The sequence below is a fragment of the Chiloscyllium plagiosum genome, unplaced genomic scaffold (genome assembly GCF_037043375.1).
Source record: "Chiloscyllium plagiosum isolate Xiang-an unplaced genomic scaffold, Cpla_swu_hap1 HiC_scaffold_34, whole genome shotgun sequence".
Classification (NCBI taxonomy): Eukaryota; Metazoa; Chordata; class Chondrichthyes; order Orectolobiformes; family Hemiscylliidae; genus Chiloscyllium; species Chiloscyllium plagiosum.
Window position 1 is genome coordinate 10012501 of NW_028270172.1, and position 24140 is coordinate 10036640.

Consider the following 24140-nt stretch of genomic DNA (forward strand, 5'->3'; position numbering starts at 1 on the left):
GTCCAACATGTCCTCATAAGGTAACCCACTAATTCCAGATTTCAATCTTGTAAACGGCATCTGAACAGCTTCCAGTGCATTTTACGTCTACAAAGTGTTTTAACTTTACAAAGCATTTTACGTTTACAGTCCTTAATAAGGAGAGCAAAGCTGCACTGAGTCATAGAAATGGACAGCATGGAAACAGACCCTTTGGTCCAAACCGTTCACGCCGACCAGATATCCCAACCCAATCTAGTCCCACCTGCCACCATCGGGCCCATATCCCTCCCAACTCTTCCTATACATGTACCCATCCAAATGCCTTTTAAATGTTGCACCTGTACTAGTCTTCACCACTTCCTCTGGTAACTCATTCCATACACTTACCATCCTCTGCATGAAAAAGTTGCCACTTAGGTCTCATGTTATATTTTCCCCTCTCACCCTAATCCTATGCCTTCTAGTTCTGGACTCCCCACCCAAGGGTAAAAGCTTTGTCTATTTATCCTATCTATGCCCCTCATGATTTTGTAAATCTCTATAAGGTCACCCCTCAGCCTCAGACGCTTTAGGGAAAACAGCCCCAGCCTGTTCAGCCTCTACCCTACAGCTCAAATCCTCCAACCCTGGCAACATCCTTGTAAATCCTTTCTGAACCCTTTCAGGTTTCACAACATCTTTCCGATAGGAAGGAGACCAGAGTTACACGCATTATTCCAACTGTGGCCGAATCAATATCCTGTACAACCGCAACATGACCTCCCAACTCCTGTAATCAATACTCTGACCAATAAAGGAAAGCATACCAAATGCTGCCTTCACTATCCTATCCACCTGCGACTCCACTTTCAAGGAACTATGAACCTGCACTCAAAGGTCTCTTTGTTCAACAACACTCCCCAGGACCTTACCATTAAGTGTATAAGTCCTGCTAAGATTTGCTTTCCTAAAATACAGCACCTCGCATTTATCTGAATTAAACTCCATCTGCCACTTCTCAGTCCATTGGCCCATCTGATCAAGGTCCTGTTGTAATCTGAGTTAACCTTTACTGTCCACTACTCCTCCAATTTTGGTATCATCTGCAAATTTACTAACTGTACCTCTTATGCTCTCATCCAAATCATTTATGTAAATGACAAATAGTAGAGGACCCTGCACCGATCCTTGTGGCACTCCACTGGTCACAGGCCTCCAGTCTGAAAAACAACCCTCCAGCCCCACCCACTGTCTTCTACCTTTGAGCCAGTTCTGTATCCAAATGGCTAATTCTCCCTGTATTCCATGAGATCTAACCTTGCTATTCGGTTTCCCATGGGGAACCTTGATGAGTGCCTTACTGAAGTCCATATAGACCACATCCACCGCTCTGCCCTCATCAATTGTCTTTGTTACTTCTTCAAAAAACTCAATCAAGTTTCTGAGACATGACTTCCCATGCTACAAAGCCATGTTGGCTATCCCTAATCAGTCCTTGCCTTTCCAAATACATGTACATCCTGTCCCTCAAGATTCCTTCCAGCAACTTGCCCACTACCGACGTCAAGTTCACTGGTCTATAGTTCCCTGGCTTGTCCTTACCACCTTTTTCAAACAGTGGCACCACGTTAGCCAACCTCTAGTCCTCCAGCACCTCACCTGTGGCCATTAATGATACAAATATTTGAGTAAGAGGCCCAGCAATCAGTTCTCAAGCTTCCCACAGAGTTCTAGGGTACACCTGATCAGATCCTGGAGATTTATCCACTTTTATCCATTTCAAGCATTTCCTTATCTGTAATATGGACATTTTTCAAGATGTTACCGTCTAATTCCCTACGTTCTATATCTTCCATGTCCTTTTCCACAGTAAATACTGATGCAAAATACTCGTTTAGTATCTCCCTCATCTCCTGCGACTCCATACAAAGGCTGCCTCGCTGATCTTTTGAGGGGTCCTATTCTCTCTCTAGTTACCCTTTTGTCCTTAATGTATTTGTAAAAACCCTTTGGATTCTCCTTAACTCTATTTGCCAAAGTTATCTCATGTCCCCTTTTTGCCCTCCTGATTTCCCTTTTAAGCATACTATTACTTCCTTTATACTCTTCTAAGGATTCACTCGATCTATCCTGTCTATTTAAAGTCTGGGAGAAGATTTGTAGCTCAGGTGCTCGTTGTTGTGGTTCTGTTCGCCGAGCTGGGAATTTGTGTTGCAGACATTTCGTCCCCTGTCTAGGTGACATCCTCAGTGCTTGGGAGCCTCCTATGAAGTGCTTCTGTGATCTTTCCTCTGGCATTTGTAGTGGTTTGAATCTGCCGCTTCCGGTTGTCAGTTCCAGCTGTCCGTTGCAGTGGTCGGTATATTGGGTCCAGGTCAATGTGCTTATTGATTGAATCTGTGGATGAGTACCATGCCTCTAGGAATTCCCTGGTGTTCTCTGTTTGGCTTTAAATTCCTGCCTAACTCTCTGTAATCGCCCTTCAGAATTTCAAACTTTTCCCTTCCTATGTTGTTGGTTTCAATGTGTACAATGATTTCCTGCTGGCCCTTCTCCCCTTGAGAAACTCATTGAGAGATGTGGTCTTTTATTGAAGTACTAAAGTACGACATCCTTACTTAATTTCTCTTGTGATAAAGGGTCTCATTGTACCTGCACATTAATCTTTGATGTCCTAACATTAGAGCACACAAATCCCTCTGCATCTTGGAATTCCATTTCAATAATAGTTTACTTTCCCAATCTTCCTGAAAAACTGAATAATTTAGCATTTTCCTACATTATACTCCATCTGCCAGACTTTTGCCCATTAACTCAATGTATCTGTATCACTAATGTGGAGGGGGTTGTGTTGGACTGGGGTGGACAAAATCACAACACCAGGTTATATTCCAGCAGGTTTATTTGGAAGCACTACCTTTCAGAGCAGTGTTCCTTCCTCAGGTAGCTGTGGAGCAGGACCATAAGACGCAGAATTTATAGCAAAAGATTACAGTCGTGCAACTGAAATGATATATTGAACAAACCTAGATTGAAGTCTTTCTTCTTTTAGAATGGGTTGCGGGTTTTGATTAATTAGTATGTAAATCCCAGAAATATTTTTAAGTCACATTCTCGAGATAACTCAAGGTTTTAAAAAAAAGTGATACCTATATCAATTTGCAAACTCCTTACAACAACTTCGTTATATAATTCTGACCTATCTTGGTGCCATATGCAGGTTTAGCAGCCATAGTTTCATTCCCCTCATCAAAGTCATTGATATAAATTGTAAAACCTGGAGGCCCCAGACTGACTCCTGCTGGACTGCACTCCACTCATCCTGCCAATCAGGCACAGGCCCGTGTATGCATACTCTGCCTTTTCTGTTAGTCAATTTTTAATCCACATTGACACACATTTTAGAGTCATAACTGTAAAAGATTGGGTTGTGTAAATATTTCTAGGTGAAGGTATTTTAATAATTTGTCAGCCTGGTTTCATTCTGCTGTGTTCATAAGGGATTTCTTTTTCATTTTCTGCTTTCTTGAAAAAAATCATGGGTGACCTATTTCTTGTACAATTATAGTTTGTCTTCAGTGGTATGAGCATTCAAGCAGATTACATTTAGACTTCGACTGAAAAATTGCTCAGCGGAATTAACCAACATGTTTTACATATTAATATACTGTTAAAAAATCTGAAGCATTATATTAAACTACCTTTCGATTTCTAGACTAATGAATAACCACTACAAAAAAATGTAGCTTTATTTTCAAAAGCTTCAAAAAAATGGTCTAGTGCTTAAAAAGGAATAACTTGAGATCTAATTTGTGAAGGGATAACTGAGAAAGATAGTTTCATAAATACATGCCTTTAAGATTATTGCAGTGTTAGCTTTAAATCTGATTTGAATTTTTAAAAAACATTTACAGTTCAGCACATCCAAATGTATGTGGATAAGCTCCGATCAATGTGTTCAGAGGTCACACCTGAGCATTGCTGCTGGTCAGTGCAGAGTGTTGCTTCTGTATATTGTTTTAGCCTTAATTATATACACACACAAAACAACATCAGAAGGTAATTGCCAGATCATTATCTGGTCTTTGTTATGCATTTGTAAGTTTCGAATGTAAGCAAAAGTTCAGAAAGGTGGAAAGTTGACAACAAAAATGGTGAAAGGCTTGTTTCCAGTTAAGCAGTATGTTAGATTAAACTTGGATGTTTGGGCATAATATTTGTTTTGGGGTGGGAGTAGAGATGATCTCCTTTATAAGTCTGCCCAGAAAAACATTGTGTAAGGACAGTATAGGCTAAGCTGTGATGTTATGTGCAATGAAACTTTGTGCCATTGCTGTGAAGACCTGTAAGTGGAATATCAAAGAACATTTCCTGGGAACTTGTAAGAACTTCATATTTTAATGAATTGATGTCCTTTTTCCTTCAGGTTGTTGACACTTCCATTGATGAATCAAGCCTCACAGGAGAGACTTCCCCATGTACAAAATCAACAATTCCACAGCCATCAGCTACAAATGGTGACCTCACATCCAGAAATAATATTGCTTTCATGGGCACATTGGTTAGGTGTGGCAGAGCTAAGGTAATTTTGAACCAATCTCTCAATTGTACTCTTAAGCATGAAAATGTGGTTTGATCACGGGCGGCACGGTGGCACAGTGGTTAGCACTGCTGCCTCACTGCGCCTGAGACCCGGGTTCAATTCCCGCCTCAGGCGACTGACTGTGTGGAGTTTGCACGTTCTCCCCGTGTCTGCGTGGGTTTCCTCCGGGTGCTCCGGTTTCCTCCCACAGTCCAAAAGATGTGCAGGGTCAGGTGAATTGGCCATGCTAAATTGCCCGTAGTGTTAGGTAAGGGGTAAATGTAGGAGTATGGGTGGGTTTCGCTTCGGCGGGTCGGTGTGGACTTGTTGGGCCGAAGGGCCTGTTTCCACACTGTAATGTAATCTAATCTAATCAGGTTGTTCTCAATAACTTTTTAAGAAAGAATTCCCTGCAGCATTGCAGTGGAGCTTCTTTACAGTATAATTTCAATGGGAAATCTTGCATGTCCTCATGACTGATTGACATCTGAAATGCATCATTACATATGATGTTAATACAAATTACTTACAAATTCTTATATTTGTTTTTTTTTTCAGGGTATTGTTATAGGGACTGGAGAAAACTCTGAATTTGGAGAGGTTTTCAAAATGATGCAAGCTGAGGAAGTAAGCTTTTGAATTAGTCATTTTTATATTATTTGTCATAGTTGAAGTTTAGAAATTAAGATACTAAGTTTTTCTCTAAGGATAACTGGGGACCTAATTTGTGAAGGTATAAGTGAGAAAGATAGTTTCATATATACATGCCTTCAAGACTATTCACTGAGAATTTATATTTCTGGCATCAAAGGCTAATGTCTGCATTAATAAGATTAAGGTTGATGAGTTCCTACACACTAGACATAATTTAACAAACTTGTTTAATCAAGAGTATCATATCTGAAATTGATCTACATGTTGATTTGTTTGCTTGATATATATTGGCCTAAACTTTTGCAGCTGCCATCTCAGTAAATTCTATACCACCAACTAAGTTCTTAAATCTTAATGTTGAACATTGTGAAGGTGAATAATCACCTGCAATATTGCATAAAACTTGGATCCCTTACTTGATAAGGGATGTAGTTGTATTGGAGGCAGTTCTGAGGAGGTACTTTAGCTTAATTCCAGAGTTGAGGGGTTTGTCTTAATGAAGAGAGATTGAGCAGTTTAGGCCTATACTCTGGAGTTTAGAGAATGAGAAGACATCTAATTGAGGTGTGTAAGATGTTAAAAGGCATTAACAAAGTAGGCATTGAAAGGATGCTTCCTTACAGTGGGCAAATCTACAACAAGATGGTTTTAGGATAAGGGATAGCGGATTTAAAACCGAGATGAGGGAAAGTATTTCTCTCAAAGGGTCACGAATCTGTGGAGTTCACTGCTCCAGAGCATGGTGGATGCTGGGATATTGAGTAAATTTGACGAGTTAGACAGACAGATTTTTAATTAGTAATGAATTGAAGGGTTATGGAAACTGGGCAGGAAAGTATAGTTGAGCCAGAAGTGAGAAGATCAGCTATAATTGTATTAAAAGGTGGTGCAAGCCCAAGGGGCTAAATTGTCTGCTCCTGCTCCTAGTTCTTATTCTAATATGGCAATAGGCTATTGAATTGTTAGGACTGTTGTTACGACTGAAAGAAATAACAAATATCTCATTAATAAATTTTAAATTCTTGTTTGATAGCTCGAAATTAAACATTACTGAAAAGAAAGACGCAAAGTAGAAGTTTCCACCCCTAAATTCACCTGGATTAACATGCATGCAAACTAACTTAGAATGGAAATCAATTTATATAGAAAGTTGGATCACACCAGGAGCACTGGGAGCAGGTTTACACTTTAGAAAGAATCTAATGGCTTTGGAAAGAATGTCTCTCAAATTTACAGTCTACAGCAACCTTTTTACTAATTGGCACATTTGGAACCAGGAGTATCCGTTTGATCAAGAGTCCCCATAATCAATGTAAAAACATAATACAGGTGGTATATAAATCACTCTTTATTTACGGCATAAGTCCAGAGTGTCAGTTCACAATGTTCCATATAAAACAAAATTTGCTGTACCTGGGTTTCATTGATTAAACTACAAGGAAAAGAAATCTGAACTTGTTAGAATTGCATTAATCAAATGTTTTAATAATAATGGGTTAAAGCCAGATATGTGAAGTTAAGTCACAGATCAGCCTTGATCTTATTGACTGGCAGAGAGGCTAACTTCTCTAGTTGCTATGCAATGATCTATATTTTGTAAAGTTATTAATGAAGTGGTTGTTCACCATGTTACACTGTTCTGGAATTTCTATAGGGTGAACAAACCTACTTAATTTTGAGGTTGTCTCTCTCTCACAGCAATCCTATCAATCGGAAGTTTTGAAAACATCCTAGGGTAGTATTTTCTGCCTCTTAAATACATCCAGCTGAAAAACAACAGAATTGTTGCTACTTGGAAGAGTGCCAGATAATCTCAACTATTCACCTGGTCTTCTGTTTCATTTCAATATAGAAGTGCTTCTTCATCACTTGGCACCTCTCCCATGTAGCAGAGATTCAACAAGAAAGATTTTTGACATTTTACCCAGCGCTATCACATTACGGATTGCTGTGGTTGGATATGAGATTGAAAGGGTGATGGTGAAGGAAACAATTTTAAAATATGGTTATTATTGGCTTCAACAGGGCATTTACATTTCAAAGTATTGACTTATATTTCTGATGTGTTTGCTTCTTGAGGCTCCTAAAACACCACTACAGAAAAGCATGGACCTGTTAGGAAAACAACTTTCACTGTACTCTTTTGGCATTATAGGTAAGAAAGAAAATTTTACATTTAAAGTTCAGTTTGGAATTGGTCTGTCAAGGTCTATTTTGTCCTACCTTGGGATTTTTCAAGTGTTAACCACTAAACTAAATTAACTAAAAAATAGTTAATTTAAATGCATGAAAAATACAACAGATTGACTAGATTTGTTAAAAACTATAAAGTAAGTTTTGAATTTTGGAAACATTACAAAATATTATTCCCCTTAAATAAGTATACTTTCCTTGGTTTTTGTCAACAAATGAACACTACAAAGCAAAAACCTGTTGCAGCATATGGCTAAATTAATAATTATATTTAATTTCTTTGAAACAAGAACAATTTTGTTTCTTTTTTTTAGTTTTTATGATTTCCAGTATCTGCAGTTCTTTTTGTTTTTGTTCCATTTCTTAGAGCTCAGCTTGACTCTATACTGATTTTAACAATTATGAAACTCCTGCTCTGCCCACACGCAATGAAGCATCTTCGTGATATGCTTGTCTGGTATTTCCTATTGCGTAAAAGACTTGATTGTATTGTTCACATTCAGCAGTTCTCTACTTATAAATGTAGGTGTTGATTTCAAAACTTGCAAATTAAAATGCCATTTGTTGAAGATCTATTTTGTTCATTAATGTTACTCACAGTTTTGTCTTTGGGTTCCAGAGTCTTTAATAAATGTAGTTTGAACAGCCTTTGGAAACTGTGTGTGCACTGAGAGCCTAATAAGCTCCTTAGACTGTTATACTACAAGCCTATAAGCACTCCAGAGAAGCATTTTATTTTCCAAATTGGAATGGCTTACTGGAAAGAAAAAGGCAGTTTTTTTTTTGTTTTTAAAAATTACAATTTTTTAAACAGTTTAAATATGTTATGAGAACCACTAAGATATATTTTATGACTACAGTACAAGTGGACTGGTCTAATATCTGTCATTTATGGATTATGGTCAGTGTTGTAATTGAAATGTTGAATCGTGTTCCATGGACATTCATGATGTATTATGGTTGTACCATACATATTAATCTGGAAAGGCATAGTATTTACTGATACACAGCAATGCACTTGGAATGCTGTGTGAGGTTTTGATGTAATTGTGGTAAATTGTAACTTCAAGATTATATCTCAGTGGATTTTCAAAATATTTTCCAAACTGGCATCTCTCTGAAATATAAAACATTTAATGATATGGCATCAGATATGTAATAATTAAGGAAAAAGCAAGTATATTTAAATCTATTTCCAGACCACATCCTCATTAATTTTGATACCTCCAAGAACCCCCTGCCAAACTTCTGCACCCTTCAAGCTTCACTAGCTTTCCTTGATGCTTCAAAAGTTTTGTCCTCTTCTTAAAATTCTCCATGTCTTCACAATTCTTTTGGCAGTTCATGCAATCACTACCCTCCCTCCCCTCACTCCCCTAATATTGTTCCCCTACCTTCACCTCCCTGGTTCTACAATGTTGGTTATTCGCTCAGTCGATACACTTTGGTCCTGTAGGTGTTCTGCCTGGTTCTCTGTATTGTTACCTGATTTACCTGCATTTCAAAAGACTAGCTTAAGATCCTCATCCATAACAAAAGAACAATACTGTGGACAAAATAGTATTCTGAAGTGAATGCAGAAAGTGCTGGAAAAACTGTGGTCTGGCTGTTTCTATGGAGGGAGAAACAGTTGAAATTTCAGGTTAATGAACATTCATCAGAGTATTCAAACACTTGAAATCTTTCTCTTTGGCCTTGTTTTTTAGTTTTCTCCCTGGCCACCTCCTATTTTCCTTCCTTCCTTTTCAGCATCTACTATTTTGTCTTCCACTGTTGAGTCCTCTCCCAGCATGTGAAGACCACTGTAGAAATACAAGTTGTTGATGGATTAGTGTTAGTAAATAAATTATTTGAACGATGGTCAACCTGTGCAAATTCATGCTAAATGGTTAACTTAAACTTATCAGCATTTAAGCACAAAAGTTTGTTTCCGTAATATTAGTGAGTTACAGAAGTTACAATTTTTAACATCAGTATTTTGGCTGACTAAATGCAATGTTTTCTGCTTTTTGTAGGTGTTATAATGCTAGTTGGCTGGCTGCAGGGAAAACATATTCTTGACATGTTCACTATTGGTGTGAGGTGAGTTGAGTGTTGTCTTTTGCAGCAAAAACAGATAAACATTTGAAGCAGACAACACATGGCTATAAGAAAAGTGCAGTGCTGTGAGGTTATCATAATAAGATAAATAACTTGAACTTTCATTGATTTTCACACCTTTAGAATGTTCCAAATTACTTTACATCCGATTAAGTAGTGTTGTAATTTAGAAATAGTAATTTGAGCACAAAATGCCTCAATCGGTGATGAGATAAAACTCAAATTATCTGTTTTGAAACTGGTTGAGAGTTAAATATTGACTAACACTCAGTGAGAACTCACCATAATACTACCTGAGATGCAGACAGCCTCAATTTTATGACTCATTGCAAGTTAACCAAACCTTATATTTGCCTAAATTATGTGCTAAATTCTTTAGAATATCTTGAGTGTATAACCTTCTAAATCAGACATGAGTGATACCACTGAACCAAGTCATTTTTATTTGCTCTAGCAAAGTGCCAGCACAAATATGTTTGGCTGAGTAACAGCAAAGTTGCAATGGACATAGTACAGTTATCTTCTTACCTGTGTGCTTTTGAGATAAGAACAAAATGCTGACGTCTTTAATCATTCTTCAATTCACCTCTGCTGAAGGTGCTGGGTGGAAACTGCTTCAGCCTTGGATATTTTGCCCCAGTGCTGATGATAATTCTATTGGGTGTCATTTAAAGAGTACCTTATTGGGAGTGTGTTGTTTTGGTTTCCACGACACAGTGGAATTATATACTGCTTTGAATTCCAACTTTCAGGAGAAACATATTGGAGAAGGAAATGAGCAGGAAAGCAAACCCTAAAACAAAACTTTACTTTCCTCATTTCATTTCCTCTCCTACCAATTTTTTCAACAGAAGCTAACTTAGACTTGGCTGTTTGTCAGATTATTATAAAAGGAATTGAAAATTCTCAGATGGAGACATTTATCTAAAACAAAAACTGCTCATTCAGCAATAGACTACCCTCCTTTATTTTTCAGTTCCTTTCAATGCCATGGGCGGCACAGTGGCACAGTGGTTAGCACTGCTGCCTCACAGCGCCAGAGACCCGGGTTCAATTCCCGCCTCAGGCGACTGACTGTGTGGAGTTTGCACATTCTCCCCGTGTCTGCGTGGGTTTCCTCCGGGTGCTCCGGTTTCCTCCCACAGTCCAAAGATGTGCAGGTCAGGTGAATTGGCCATGCTAAATTGCCAGTAGTGTTAGGTAAGGGGTAGATGTAGGGGTATGGGTGGGTTGCGCTTCGGCGGGTCGGTGTGGACTTGTTGGACCGAAGGGCCTATTTCCACACTGTAAGTAATCTAATCTAAAAGTAATCTAATCCTTGTAAAGCAGAGCATGGTGAAAGGTATTTGAATAATTCATTATTAGATCTTAACATAGAATGCTGTGAATGCAAATTTTATTTCAGTTTCACCTTTATTGAATATTTTTATAATTAACTTTGTTGGTGTCTATAGCTGTTTTTATTTGCCTATTTATTCTAGTTTGGCTGTTGCTGCTATTCCAGAGGGTTTGCCCATTGTAGTGACAGTAACGTTGGCCCTTGGTGTGATGAGAATGGTAAAGAAGAGAGCCATTGTGAAGAAGCTCCCAATTGTGGAAACTCTTGGTAAAAAGAAATTACTTTGAACATAAGAAAAGAGATACTGTCATAATTCTTGTTTGTAACTTTCTGACTAAAGTTGTTTTAGCATAAATGTTGGGTGATTAAAGATTTGGTTTGATCTGAACATTGGTATGGCCAGTGTAGAATAAGTTTACTAAAATGATAGTTTATTAAAATGCAATCACTGGTAAAACACTATATTTGCAGAATGTATGTTATCTTGTCCCTCTCCTAAACTAGTTTGCATTCTTAGGTTGTTGCAATGTAATATGCTCTGATAAAACGGGAACACTAACAAAGAATGAAATGACAGTGACTCATATTTATACTTCAGATGGACAACATGCTGAGGTGAGAAACATTTCAATGCATCTTGAAATTGATACTTAGGTGATGTGCATAGAATATGATGAGGTACCTGCAACAATGTTCCTTTGTTTCTCAATGAGCCAATCCTGTGGCAGCATAATACAAAATTCATATATGTTTTGATTTGCGAACTTAACATGGAAGTGCAGAATTGGGAAACATCCAATAGATGTTATGATAGATATGCTATACTGTGACTTGTAGCTTATTAAAATGAACCAATGTAAATAGACTTGATTAGGATAGGCTTTGATGTTATAAGAGAACCAACTAAATCCACAACCACCTGATGAAGGAGCGGTTCTCCGAAAGCTAGTGTGCTTCCAATTAATCCTGTTGGACTCTAACCTGGTGTTGTGTGATTTTTAACTTTGTACACCCCAGTCCAACACCGGCATCTCCAAATCAATTAAATATTAGCATTCTAATTCTGTACTTATTTTGTTAGAGTATTCATTCGTAATTACATGAGGAAATCTCATGCAGCTTTTGAGATTGTTCAATTTAATATTTAAACATTAATGTGCAATAAAAATTAAATGCTTTCTGTGATCTTTTTAAGTTGAACTGTCCTGATTAAGAATCTTTCAGGATCTTTAATGATAAGATAACGGGATCTTATAAGCAAGCACTTAAGCTAAGTTACTAGGTTTTGGTTCTCATTGTTCTTGGGTTGCAGTTTTCTTGAAGTAGCTATGAGGTTTAGCTAAACTTGCATTCATGCACATAATGCTCATGAGAAAATGTGCATTATGTGTGAATTTTGTTTAATCTCATATCAAATGAAGCACTTGTTTTATCCAGCTTTTCTATTTGATTTCTCTTGTAGGTTACCGGTGTTGGCTATAATAGGTATGGAGAGGTTATGATGGATGGCGAAGTGATTCACGGGTTCTCTAAATCGGCAATAACTAAAATTGTGGAGGTACAGAATTGTTGATACATCTGTTTAAAAATTCTGAATAAATGTATTGCATAATTTGTATTTTGCAAAACTTTGAAATTAATTTTCCATTTCTTTTATTGTGAAGATATTTATAATATACTTACACATGCACTTTTATTTTACAGGCTGGCTGTGTATGTAATGATGCCGTTATTCAAAATGATACACTGATGGGACAGCCAACAGAGGGAGCTTTGATCGCTCTTGCCATGAAGGTGAATATTTGAGGAATTGCTGACCCAATAGTTCAGAACTTGTTCACGCATTATGCAGGATATTAATTGGCATTCTTTAATTGCCCCCTTCAACAAGGGATTACTTGCAATAAAAGTAGAAGTTAGAAATACTCAGCTATTTGGCAGCATCTGTGGGAGAGAGGAACAAAGTGAACATTTTAGGTTAATGATCAGCTCAGCATTTCCAGCATTTTCTCTTTATTTCAGATTTCCCACATCTGCAATGTTTTGTTTTTGTATATGTGTGGATTGGTTTAGTCGAATTTAGATGTTAAATGTCTAATTTAGATGTTAATAAATGAAGCATCAGTAAGACAACCAAGCAATTTTTGCTGAAGAAGACCCATTTAGCCACTATCCCTGTGCTTTTTACATTTGCTCCTTTCTGAACCCAACTCCCCAATCTCAAAATTCTTATCCTTGTTTTCACACTTGCCTATATCTCCTCCAGCCTTACAATATTGCAATATCTCTCTGCTGTTTTGATTCTGGCTCCTTGGGCATCTTCAGTTTTAATTAATGCAATATCGATGACAGCCTTTCACTGTCAATGTCTTAATCTCTAGAATTCTTTCCCAAACCCCTCTGCCTCTGTATCCTTAACAATGCTGTTTAAAGTCTAACTTTTTGAACAGGCTTCTGGCCATCAGCCCTTAGGATTCGCACATTCCTTGTGTGAATCACTATCGAGTTGCCAAATAATGCCTTGAGGTGATAGTAAGTAAGTTATTGTTGCAAAGTGACTACAATTCCGGTTAAAGACTGGAAGCCAATTTTATCCATTGTGATGCATCTGTGAAATATGGCAAAATTGTTTTTAATTCACTGTGCCGGAGAAGCAATTTTCAGATTATGGAAATTATAATATGAATAGGGATGCCAATTTATGTCACTGTGATTACGCAGCCAACTTACTGAAACTGATAAAACAGATTGCGAATTCCAGTTCTATTTATAAAGTAAGAGTTGTTCAAAATTGTAAAAAACGCTATTACAGAATTATCTTGTTTAATATTGTACTTTGCATCTGGCATTTTTTGATCCAATATCCAGTGTTATCTATAAGGATTGATTTATTTGATTTTCATTTCGATGGACAATTTTAAAAAGTTAAAGTTTATTAGTTTGACAGTCAAATACTTATTGGAGTGTTTTATGAATATAATTTCAATACCAATGATAGTCTTATGTGGAAACAGGCGAGGTGTCAATCCAACTTTCTTCTGTTTTGATGTTGCAAATGTGGCGTAATCATCTTGTCACTTTGTTTTGTTCATTATGGTCATATTTCAGAATGTTACTATGGAGAATGCATATCCTAGATACAGTTTTTAATGAAATAAATAGGTGAATAAATTGCCAAGTAAAGTATAGTACTTAACCTGGTTGCTATAAAGCGAAAGGGTCCATTTTGAATAAATAATTACAAGTTAGTTTTAGTTCTAAATGTGAACTTTTAAGCTGATTCTGTATGATTCTTTGAAGGATCAAATCTGACTCAAAACATTGACTGAGTTTGTTTTCCCACGTGCTGCCAGACCTGCTGAGTATGTCCAGTGTCTTCTGTTTTTAGTTAACTTTGATATTAGGTATTTAAGGATACAGTATGTGTTAATTAGATTTGTGAAGCAGGAAAATGGTCAATGCTGTGAATTAACCAATATTACAAACAGAAATGATGAACTTCAAATTGTCATGGACAGTTTTCTCATTGTAGAGTTTAGCCTGGGAGTTTGTGGAAGACCTGCAATGAGGCTTATTTACTTAAATCAAGACTAAAAGTAACATTGATTTCATTGTCTGATTCAATTTTATGCACGTTTTCATCAGGATGAATGACTCATGGGCAATAAGCTAAGGAATACTTTGGCATTTGACTTGAAGAATTGGAAGTCCTGTGGTATCAGGAGGTGGTTTGGAGTACGGGCAGAGATATAAGAACAGAGTGGTGGTAGAACTGTAGAAGGACCCAGGGATGTGCAATTGGAGCCGTGAGGGCGGGGAATGTGTGTGAGCAGACAAATATACTGTGTACCCACAGAGACACTCAAACTAAAGGTCAAACAGATTCCAGCAGAAGTCAACAAGTTTCATATATAAGATAATCCTGTAAAATCTGAGATGGTTGTTCACCCTGGTGTTTGTTGTCATAAATTAGTCATAGTCACAGGATTTCTTGGCTTCATTGCCAGTAGTTAATTTATGATATGTCTTCAGAATATAAATTTATAATATTTCTGCAAGCACTTATCAACTGACATTAGTCATTAGAGATGTACATTTAGTCGTGGGAAGTTTGTAAAGTTATGAAATGGACGCTTCTCTTAAGATTAATGCACCATTAATAAATTCATCAATAAATGTCTCGGACAGTTTCCCCAGCTCATGAAAGATACATATGGTGCAATGAGAAATAAGACTCTGCTATATGTTTCTAAATTAAAGCATTTTTCTCTTGCCATACCTTTTCTGGAGGTAGCAGTCCCTACTCAGACACATTTCCTCATGTGGCAGCTTTCGGTGTTGTCCAAATGCTTGTTATTTCTGTTTGATTTGAACAGGAGCAAAGTGTTGAAGAAACTCCAAGTCTGGCAGCATCTGTGAAAATAGAAACAGTTAATGTTTCAAGTCCATTGAACCTTCTTTGGAAATGAAAGAGGCTAAAAATTGATGTGGTGGCTGGGTGTGAAATAATCACAATAATGTTCATGCTATGAAGTTATTAAACTCCAGTATTGAGTCCTGAAGGTTATAAAGTGCCAAAGAGATGCAGTTCTTCAGCTTGCATTGGGTTTTGCTAGAAGACTGCAACAGGCCTAGGATGGAAATGTTAGCATATGAGCAAGACTTGGATTGGCTGTTATAATTAAAGTCAAATCTATATCTACTCTGTGCCTACATATGGTTAGACTGTGCAAGTGTATAGATTCAGGACTAAGAACTGTGATTACTATTTTTCCTTTTTGCCAAGCAACATAATATTTAATTGGCACTCCAATGGCAATCATCTGTGATCTAAAACAATATAGACAAAGGCTTGAGTTGGTAGCAGCTTTACATTAGGTGGCTTAGTGCTGCACTATTTGTTTCACTTAACCACTGAAGCATTTCATTGAAGAGGCTTTCCTTTTTAATTTCTTAACATGTTTCCTCTTTTTTGAGTGTTTTGGTGGGTTATAATTCTACAGTTTACCCTTTGACACCTTGCCATTTGTAACAAAAATTGAAAAGGCAGAGAATGCTCAGCAGAGTAGTTAGCACCTTTGGATAGAGAAACCAGGTGAACATTTAACATTAAGCATTTATCACAACTGGGAGTACTTAGAGTTGAAAAGATTTTCAAAGGAAAACAACAGAGTGGTGATGAGGCAGGGAAGGAACAAAAAGGAGAAAATATGGACTGTATGTAAAGATGTTTAGATAAAACAAAATGAAGTGACAATAAGACGTGCAGAAACAAAGACAGCATATAGAAGTGTTCTAAGTGGTGACAGTTGAGAGGGAGGAGAGAAGAATGGAAAATTTGGCACAAGGAGCTTCCATAGCTTAAGTGAAGTAAATAAAGCAGGTAAATGCTGAGACCATTGACCAGTTTGCCCGATATGGTCCCCATCTATAATCAATAAATTCAATGGAAATGCTCAAAGGAGAATTGGGTAAATACTGTAAAGGAAAATATTCATAAAACTAGGAGAACAGTGGAACAGGACAATCTACTCTCAAAGCGTAGTGCAGGCACAGTTGATTAAATGTCCTATTATATTGTATCTTTCTATGAATAAACCACTCACCATAGAAAGAGATTCCCTCATGGTTACCTCAGCTGGTGTGGGATTTGAATCCACACCACTGGCATAACTCTGCATCACAAACTAGCAATCCAGCTGAGCGAGCTAGCCAGTCTCCATTACCATAGAAAGTAAACTGAATATATACAGGACAAATGAATGAACCACAATTTTCTAAGTGCTGCAATGGGCATTGCAATATGGATTATTTTGTCAAATTTTCAACTGTGACTGATTGTGAATTGGATTAATAAGAATAAACTGTAATTATACTTTGCACATGAATGTTTTAGCTTCAGTACATTGTCTGATTATTTCTTTCTCTTTTTCAAAGAGATAACTCTTCAATAAAAATTGAAATACTGAAAACGCACACCAATTTCTTTATCATGCCTCAGGGGTGCTTGAATAGTTATGTTTATGTACCTAGAAAAAAGATATTTAATTGATTGAATATCTTGGATCTTTTCTGTCTTAGATGGGTTTGGAAGGTCTCAAACAGGATTATGTGAGACGAGCTGAACATCCATTTACTTCAGAGCAGAAATGGATGGCTGTCAAATGTGTTCACAAAGCTCAGCAGGTAAAACACATTTTACTACTAGACAGCACTTAATCAACCTTTTGTACGAAAGAATCAATCATTTTGACTTTCTACTTTGAAGACAATCTTAATGTAAGTTGTTTAATGTTTTGGACCTTATAGGCAGTTCAGATACTTTCAACAATTATGTCTAGCATTTCTTTCCCATGTCTCCTGCACCCTTATATAAAAAAAAGTCAAATTGGTGCACTCCAGAATTCAAACAATCTTGTTAACAATAACTAGTCATTAGTTATACTCCGTCCTTTTTACAGACTTCTGGAATTTTGTTCTGCAAAGTTTGATTGTATTTGGACCTGAGTTGCAGAGAGATGGACCATTAAATATAAAGAAAGAACTTAAATTTGTATAATATTCATCACCGCCTCCTTTGTCTGAAAGTCCCACACAATCATTGAAATACTTATGTGGTAATGTAGGTAACACAGCATCCATAGACAGGCAGGTCACCATCATTTTCCCATGAAAAATTATGGATAGGCAGTACATGTTGACCTGTAGTCAGCAATACCCACCCACATTCCATAAATGATTTAAAAAAAAACACAATGAGAATGACTAGTTTAACTGGTAATATTTGTTGATGGAGATGTACCAGGAAGTCAGAAAAACACTGTGCTGTTGCTTTGATTAGTGACATTGAGGTATTTTGCATCTCATCTGAAAGCCACAGCTTCTGATAGTACAGTGGAACTGCTGCACTGTGATGCTAACTAAAATTATATCCTCAAGTCTAGAGTGGGTTCTCTGTCTCCCTATGGTGAGACTACCACTGTTGAACATCATAACGTTATCTTCTACTCATCCAAGTAATGTAAACAAATGCTTCTTACAGCTTTAAAAAATAAATAGCTGGACAAGGATATTTTTAATGCATTCAATTTAATGATGCGTTGCTTGGTGTATGTTGGTGCAACAGTGTGATAAGAATTTTCAAAGGGTTACTGGAATGTGATAAGATCTGATTGTGCTGAAATCATGTATCTACTATTTGATACGGTATTTGTATATTTATATTTAGAATGCATTTGTTTATTTCTCCCTTACCAATGAAAGTGTTGGGGTAGTGAATCAAGTTATTTGGTGGTTTAATGTAATTCCATACTCAGTGAAAACTCTGCGGGGCTTTTTTGAAAACACTGTTTATTCCAGTAACAATATTTATCTACATGTGTAATATGTGTTGATTTGGCTTACTGCAGTCTAAAACCTGGCCCTTAATTATAATTTTAAAATTCTTTCCTAATGCTCAGCAATAAAACAAGCTTGAACAGACAAGTAAGTTATTTCCTTGTACTGTAGTTTCAGTGCTTGTAAAGGCTGAAGCTGAATTGTTTTTGTTTCCCCTTATTTCTGGTGCTTTCAATTTTGCATTCTTTTTGGGTTCGGTGAAACTTAGTTTAGATTTGACCTGAAATCATTCAAAATTCTGATAGTCAAACACTGACTGCAGTGCCCATCAAAAATTATACATTATTTTAGAGGAATTCAGGTTCAATAACCATTAACAGAAGGTTTTGACTTTGAATTTAATGGCAGGACCTAGTTATAAGTTATAATTTCTATTTTTCATACCCTGCTAGCATTCAGTCAGATTGGTAGGCTGACTAGCTATTGATCAAGAAAATTATTTTCAAGCAATCTGTTCAGAGATGTTATTACACACCTCTGGAGCAGGACTTTAACCCTGACAGGCCATTTGAGTCAGAGGTAGGGATGCATTACACTACAACAGCCAGAGAAAACTATTGACAAAATACATTTGGGAGTGATCCGTAACAGTTGTGATCAATGCAGGGCCAGTGATTGGGGAGGGGTGGATGGTCTGATGTTAATTACAGGCAAACTGCAGATCAATGGGTGGGACCCAAGCAGGTTTTGCTGATAGTGAAATAGGAGGTTGGAAAGACCATCATCAGAAGGGAGAGCAAATATTTGTTTGCGTGATTGCGAAGAGTGTGTGTCAAATTTTCCTAACCTATAGCCCATAAGGACAGCTGTGAAAAACAATTGTAGAATTCAGCTCGTGGTTCTTTGCCCCATAGTGGCTGGGGTTTCTCTATTTCTGTGAAACTGCGGAAGGTGATAAATGTAAATTATTTTCCAAATCATACAGGTTTAGTTTTGGTGAGTCCGACCTGTCCCAAGAAGGGATATGCTGATATGACTTGCAACGTGCCACCATTTTTTTTGAAAAAAGGACAAGTAGTCTGATGCAAGGGACATACATATTCTCTATTTTTAACATTTACAGATGAACAAAAATATTGCACATTATTCCATCAATCCAGCATATGTCAAAGAATAGAAATACTTTAAAAAAAAATGTAAATGTTTACCTCTTGAAGTAAGGTTGCATTAAGTCTTGAAGAAGGGCATGTGCCCGAAACGTCGAATCTTCTGTTCCCTAGATGCTGCCTGACCTGCTGTGCTGTTCCAGCAATAAAGTTTCAGCTTTGATCTCCAGCGTCTGCAGACCTCACTTTCTCCCCTGCATTAAGTCTTCAACAAACACTTGAATCATAAATAATCTGGTAGTTAGTTTAATTTCTTATCTCATCGTGTCACGGAGGCTTTATCTTTCCATTAAGTAATAACCAAAAAAAAGTGTATCTTAATAAAATTACTGTAATTAATTGCAAAGTGTCATCATAGTTGTACATTCATAAATTTCTCTCGTTCAGGATAAAGAAGAGATTTATTTTATGAAAGGAGCTTATGAGCATGTAATTCAGTTTTGCTCAAATTACAACAGCCACTCACAAGCCCTTCCACTCACCCAGCAACAAAAGGAGTTGTATCACCAAGAGAAAACTTACATGGGCACTGCTGGACTTCGAGGTAATGCTTTTTTAAAGCAGGTGACTGGTAGTTATGTGGCATAAACATTTTTGTGTGCAATGCAATAATGGTTGTAAGTATGCGCACAGGTATGTAGGTGCCCAAGTGCTGGCCTCTTTCAGTCTGCATTACACTCTCACATTTCAGCAATTTATTTTTTTAAGGGATAATTCAAGATTTATCTCTTGTAATCAATGTCCTCCAAGGCTATAAAGTTAAAAATCGCACAACACCCGGCTATAGTCCAACAGCTTTATTTAGAAGCACTAGCTTTCAGAGCGCTGTTCCTTCATCAGGTGATTGTGGAGAATAAGATTGTAAGACCCAGAATTTATAGCAAAAGTTTACAGTGTGATGTAACTGAAATTATATATTGAAAAAGACCCGGATTGTTTGTTAAGTCTCTCATCTTTTAGAATGACTATGTTGGTTTCAGTTCTTTCATATGTAAATTGCAAAACATTTTTTAAAAGTTACATTCTCAAGTGCACTTTAACAATTGGTGTCATGTCGGCCCAGATAAGATATTGCAGGTGTTAACTTCCTGTGAGGCTGTCTGTGCCACAATGGTCAGACTGATTCTAATCTTTAAAAAAAAACAGATTTACAGAATCTTATGTGGATCGGAGACCAGTCACATACCCTGAATGAAAACTAATACCAAAGAATTTCAGTACTGCCATTGCCTTCTGACACAATTTCTCTAATCAGCGCAGCTTGAATGAAGAATTTTGGCTGGAACAAGACTGTATATTAGTAATGCATATTTAAAGTGTTTAAGCTCATGTTCATGTGTGTACAAGGTCATATCTGCTCCTTGATGTCCTAATTGCCATTAGTCAGGAATGAAATGCTTGTCAAAGAAAGTCAGCTAATCTTAGATACAGAGTAGAGAAAAGCAAGATACAATAGTAAACTTCCGTGCTGGATGAATGAATTGGAACTAAGATGCTAATTTTTTCGCAATAATCTTATGCTCTTAGACGAGTGTGTTTCACCTGGCATCATCTAAAATAGTTTATGGTTTCATGTTATAGCACAGTTTCCCAGAAGGACTGATAATTCATTTCAGTTTCTCTGACTGAGATAAGAGCTTGATTCTTCGTCCTTTGCCAAAATTGTTTTCTGGCCCAGGTCATCATAGACAATATGCATTAGTCTTGTTGCTTTTCTGTGTTACCAACTATACCTTTTCGTGTACCTCTTTCACCCTCAACTCTAAAAATGAACACGAAGCACTCTATTGCTATTTAGGACCATCTGTTCAGTTGCTTCCTATTTCATCATTTTTTACCATTCACTTACTCACCAAGCCTACTCTTTCCCCCAATCCTTTCCTAGTCATGATCCTTTCTTTTCACCTAGGTTCTGTATCCAAGTTTGATTTATACAATTATTGCCAAAGTATCACCAGCAATGCCAACTCTACGTACTTTCCTCACCATTGCCTAGTCTCCCAAGAGGCACAGGATGTACATGTGTTTGGAAAGGCAAGGACTGATTAGGGATAGTGGGAAGTCATGTCTCACAAACTTGATTGAATTTTTTGAGGAAGTAACAAAGAGGATTGATGAGGGCAGAGTGGTAGATGTAATCTATATGGACTTCAGTAAGGCGTTTGACAAGGCTCCCCATGGGAGACTGGTTAGCAAGGTTAGATCTCATGGAAGGAGAAAGTGAGGACTGTAGATCTCATGGAATAAAGGGAGAATTAGCCATTTGGATACAGAACTGGCTCAAAGGTACAAGACAGAGGGTGGTGGTGGAGGGTTGTTTTTCAGACTGGAGGCCTGTGACCAGTGGAGTGCCACAAGGATCGGTGCTGGGTCCTCTACTTTTTGTCATTTACATAAATGATTTGGATGCGAGCATAAGAGGTACAGTTTGTAAGTTTGCAGATGACACCAAAATTGGAGGTGTAGTGAAGAGGTTTACCTCAGATTACAACAGGATCTTGACCAGGTCGGCCAATGGGCCGAGAAGTGGCAGATGGAGTTTAATTCAGATAAATGCGAGGGGCTGCATTTTGGGAAAGCAAATCTTAGCAGGACTTATACACTTAATGGTAAGGTCCTAGGGAGTGTTGCTGAACAAAGAGACCTTGGAGTACAGGTTCATAGCTCCTTGAAAGTGGAGTCACAGGTAGATAGGATAGTGAAGATGATGTTTGGTATGCTTTCTTTTATTGGTCAGAGTATTGAGTACAGGAGTTGGGACATCATGTTACGGTGTACAGTACAATGGTTAGGTCACTGTTGGAATATTGCGTGCAATTCTGGTCTCCTTCCTATCGGAAAGAAACTTGAAAGGATTCAGAAAAGATTTACAAGGATGTTGCCAGGGTTGGAGGATTTGAGCTATGGGGAGAGGCTGCACAGGCTGGGACTGTTTTCCCTGGAACGTTGGAGGCTGAGGGGTGACCTTATAGAGGTTTACAAAACTGAGGGGCATGGATAGGATAAATAGACAAAGTCTTTTCCTTGGGGTGGGGGAGTCCAGAACTAGAGGGCATAGTTTTAGGGTGAGAGGGGAAAAATATAAAAGGGACCGAAGGGGCAACTTTATCACTGAGTGTGGTACTTGTTTGGAATGAGCTGCCAGAGGAAGTGGTGGAGGCTGGTACAATTGCAATATTTAAAAGGTATTTGGATGGGTATATGAATAGGAACGGTTTGAAGGCTGCTGGCAGGTGGGACTAGATTGGATTGGGTTATCTGGTCGCCATGGACGGGTTGGACCAAAGGGTCTATTTCCATGCTGTACATCTCTATGACTCTAAGAACATATCATTGGTGATCTCCTTGTCTCTACATTAGCAACCACATCAAAGCTATGCTGTCAAGTTTTCACAGGGCACCAGCAACATCTGGCTACATTACATCCCTTGATGCATCCACTGCTTCTACTTTGATATTGAATGAGCCATATTTCTTCCAGTTAAACATTAGGAAGATCAATTCCATAATTTTTGTATCTATTCCTGACTTTCAGGCCTTTTGCTGCTGATTTAATTTCCCTTCCTGGCACCTGTTGAAGATTGAGCAACACTGCTTTCAGCCTTAGATTCTGAAATGAGCTTACAACTCTGTATTTTGTCTGTCATGAACACTGCCTGGCTCTATTGCATAAAGTCACCAACTTCTATTATTGCCTCTGAAACAGTCCTCTACATCTTTCACCTCCAGATTTTCACTTCTTTTCAAATGCTGTCCTTGTTTTTAAAAGTATTTAGTTCTGAAAGAGTTAACGCTAAGGAATGAATTAAGCCACATCCAAAACGATGAGTCATGAAGACTTGGGAATTGGTGGAGAGAACAACTCTAGAGATAAAAGTACCATATCTGCCCTTCATTGTGTTAGTAACAATGTCTGTCACATTAATGTAACTTGGTGTTATATAATAAAGTATAACTATGCAACTTTCGAGCCCAGACCAATCTCAAAATGTGCAAAGCAGCAGTTCTCATCGTCTTTCTGTATGATGCTAAGCTGTGGATGGTACTGCATTGACATCCGTGCCTTCTAAAGTCCTTCTGTCAGTGCTGTAGCGAAGATGCAGCAAATCTCCCAAAAGTACTAGGCAACCAAGATACCTGTGTAACTGAGGGAGTAAAATAAATTAGTGTTAGTAAAGAGACAGTACTTGAAAACTCAGCTGGCTTGAAGGCTGATAACTTTTCTATACGAGATGAGCTTCATCTCAGAGTGTTGAAGGAAATAGCTGCAGAGATAATGGATATATTGGTGGTTATTGTTAGTAATTCTATAGATTCAGGAATGGTTCCCTGCTGACTAGAAGGTAGCAAATGTAATTCCCATTATCTAAAAGATGGAGAGGGAGAGTGGAGACCTATTGGCTTGATTTTCAGTAGTAGGAAGAATGTTAGAAACTATTGTGAATCGTTTGATAAGTGTACATTTTGAATGTAATTCTAAAATCAAACTAAGCCAATGTAGATTTATGCAGGGGAAATCATGTTTAATAAACATGCTGGAAATTATTTTGAGGATGTTACTTGTAGCATTAACAAAGGAGAGCCAGTGGATGTGGTGTATATGGATTTTCAGAAGTCTTTTGGTATGGTCCCACACATGAGGCTTAGAAATGAAATTAGAGTGATTGAAATAGAGTGGAATATATTGTTGTGAATTGAGAATTGCTTTTTAGACAGAAAGCAGAAAGTAGGACTAAATAAATCATACTCAACTTGATAGACCATTAATAATTGGACACTGCAAGAGTCAGTGCTTCATAATTGTTCA

At 37.5% G+C, this 24140-nt stretch overlaps 2 protein-coding genes across 3 annotated transcripts in view; one reads left to right on the forward strand and one right to left on the reverse strand.

Moving 5' to 3' along the window:
- atp2c1 (ATPase secretory pathway Ca2+ transporting 1) overlaps positions 1 to 24140 on the forward strand; it is a 141339-nt gene that overhangs the window by 94318 nt on the left and 22881 nt on the right. The window contains exons 8-17 of the mRNA XM_043719600.2: positions 4388 to 4543; positions 5102 to 5170; positions 7277 to 7352; positions 9406 to 9472; positions 10972 to 11096; positions 11347 to 11444; positions 12292 to 12387; positions 12534 to 12623; positions 16911 to 17015; positions 19721 to 19877. Coding sequence (XP_043575535.1) covers positions 4388 to 4543; positions 5102 to 5170; positions 7277 to 7352; positions 9406 to 9472; positions 10972 to 11096; positions 11347 to 11444; positions 12292 to 12387; positions 12534 to 12623; positions 16911 to 17015; positions 19721 to 19877 — 1039 coding nt within the window. The remainder of the gene's footprint in view (positions 1 to 4387; positions 4544 to 5101; positions 5171 to 7276; positions 7353 to 9405; positions 9473 to 10971; positions 11097 to 11346; positions 11445 to 12291; positions 12388 to 12533; positions 12624 to 16910; positions 17016 to 19720; positions 19878 to 24140) is intronic.
- The window catches only part of aste1b (asteroid structure-specific endonuclease 1b), a 57089-nt gene continuing 41749 nt past the window's right edge, over positions 8801 to 24140 (reverse strand). The window contains exons 4-6 of one of the 2 annotated variants that reach the window (XR_015752807.1): positions 15109 to 15242; positions 12513 to 12773; positions 8801 to 9192 (exon numbers count right to left, since the gene is read on the reverse strand). Coding sequence is in view for 1 of the 2 variants with exons in the window: in XM_087978481.1 (XP_087834607.1) it covers positions 15134 to 15242 (109 nt within the window). In the remaining variant the exon portion in view is untranslated. The remainder of the gene's footprint in view (positions 9193 to 12512; positions 12774 to 15108; positions 15243 to 24140) is intronic. The other variant, XM_087978481.1, reaches the window with a different exon arrangement.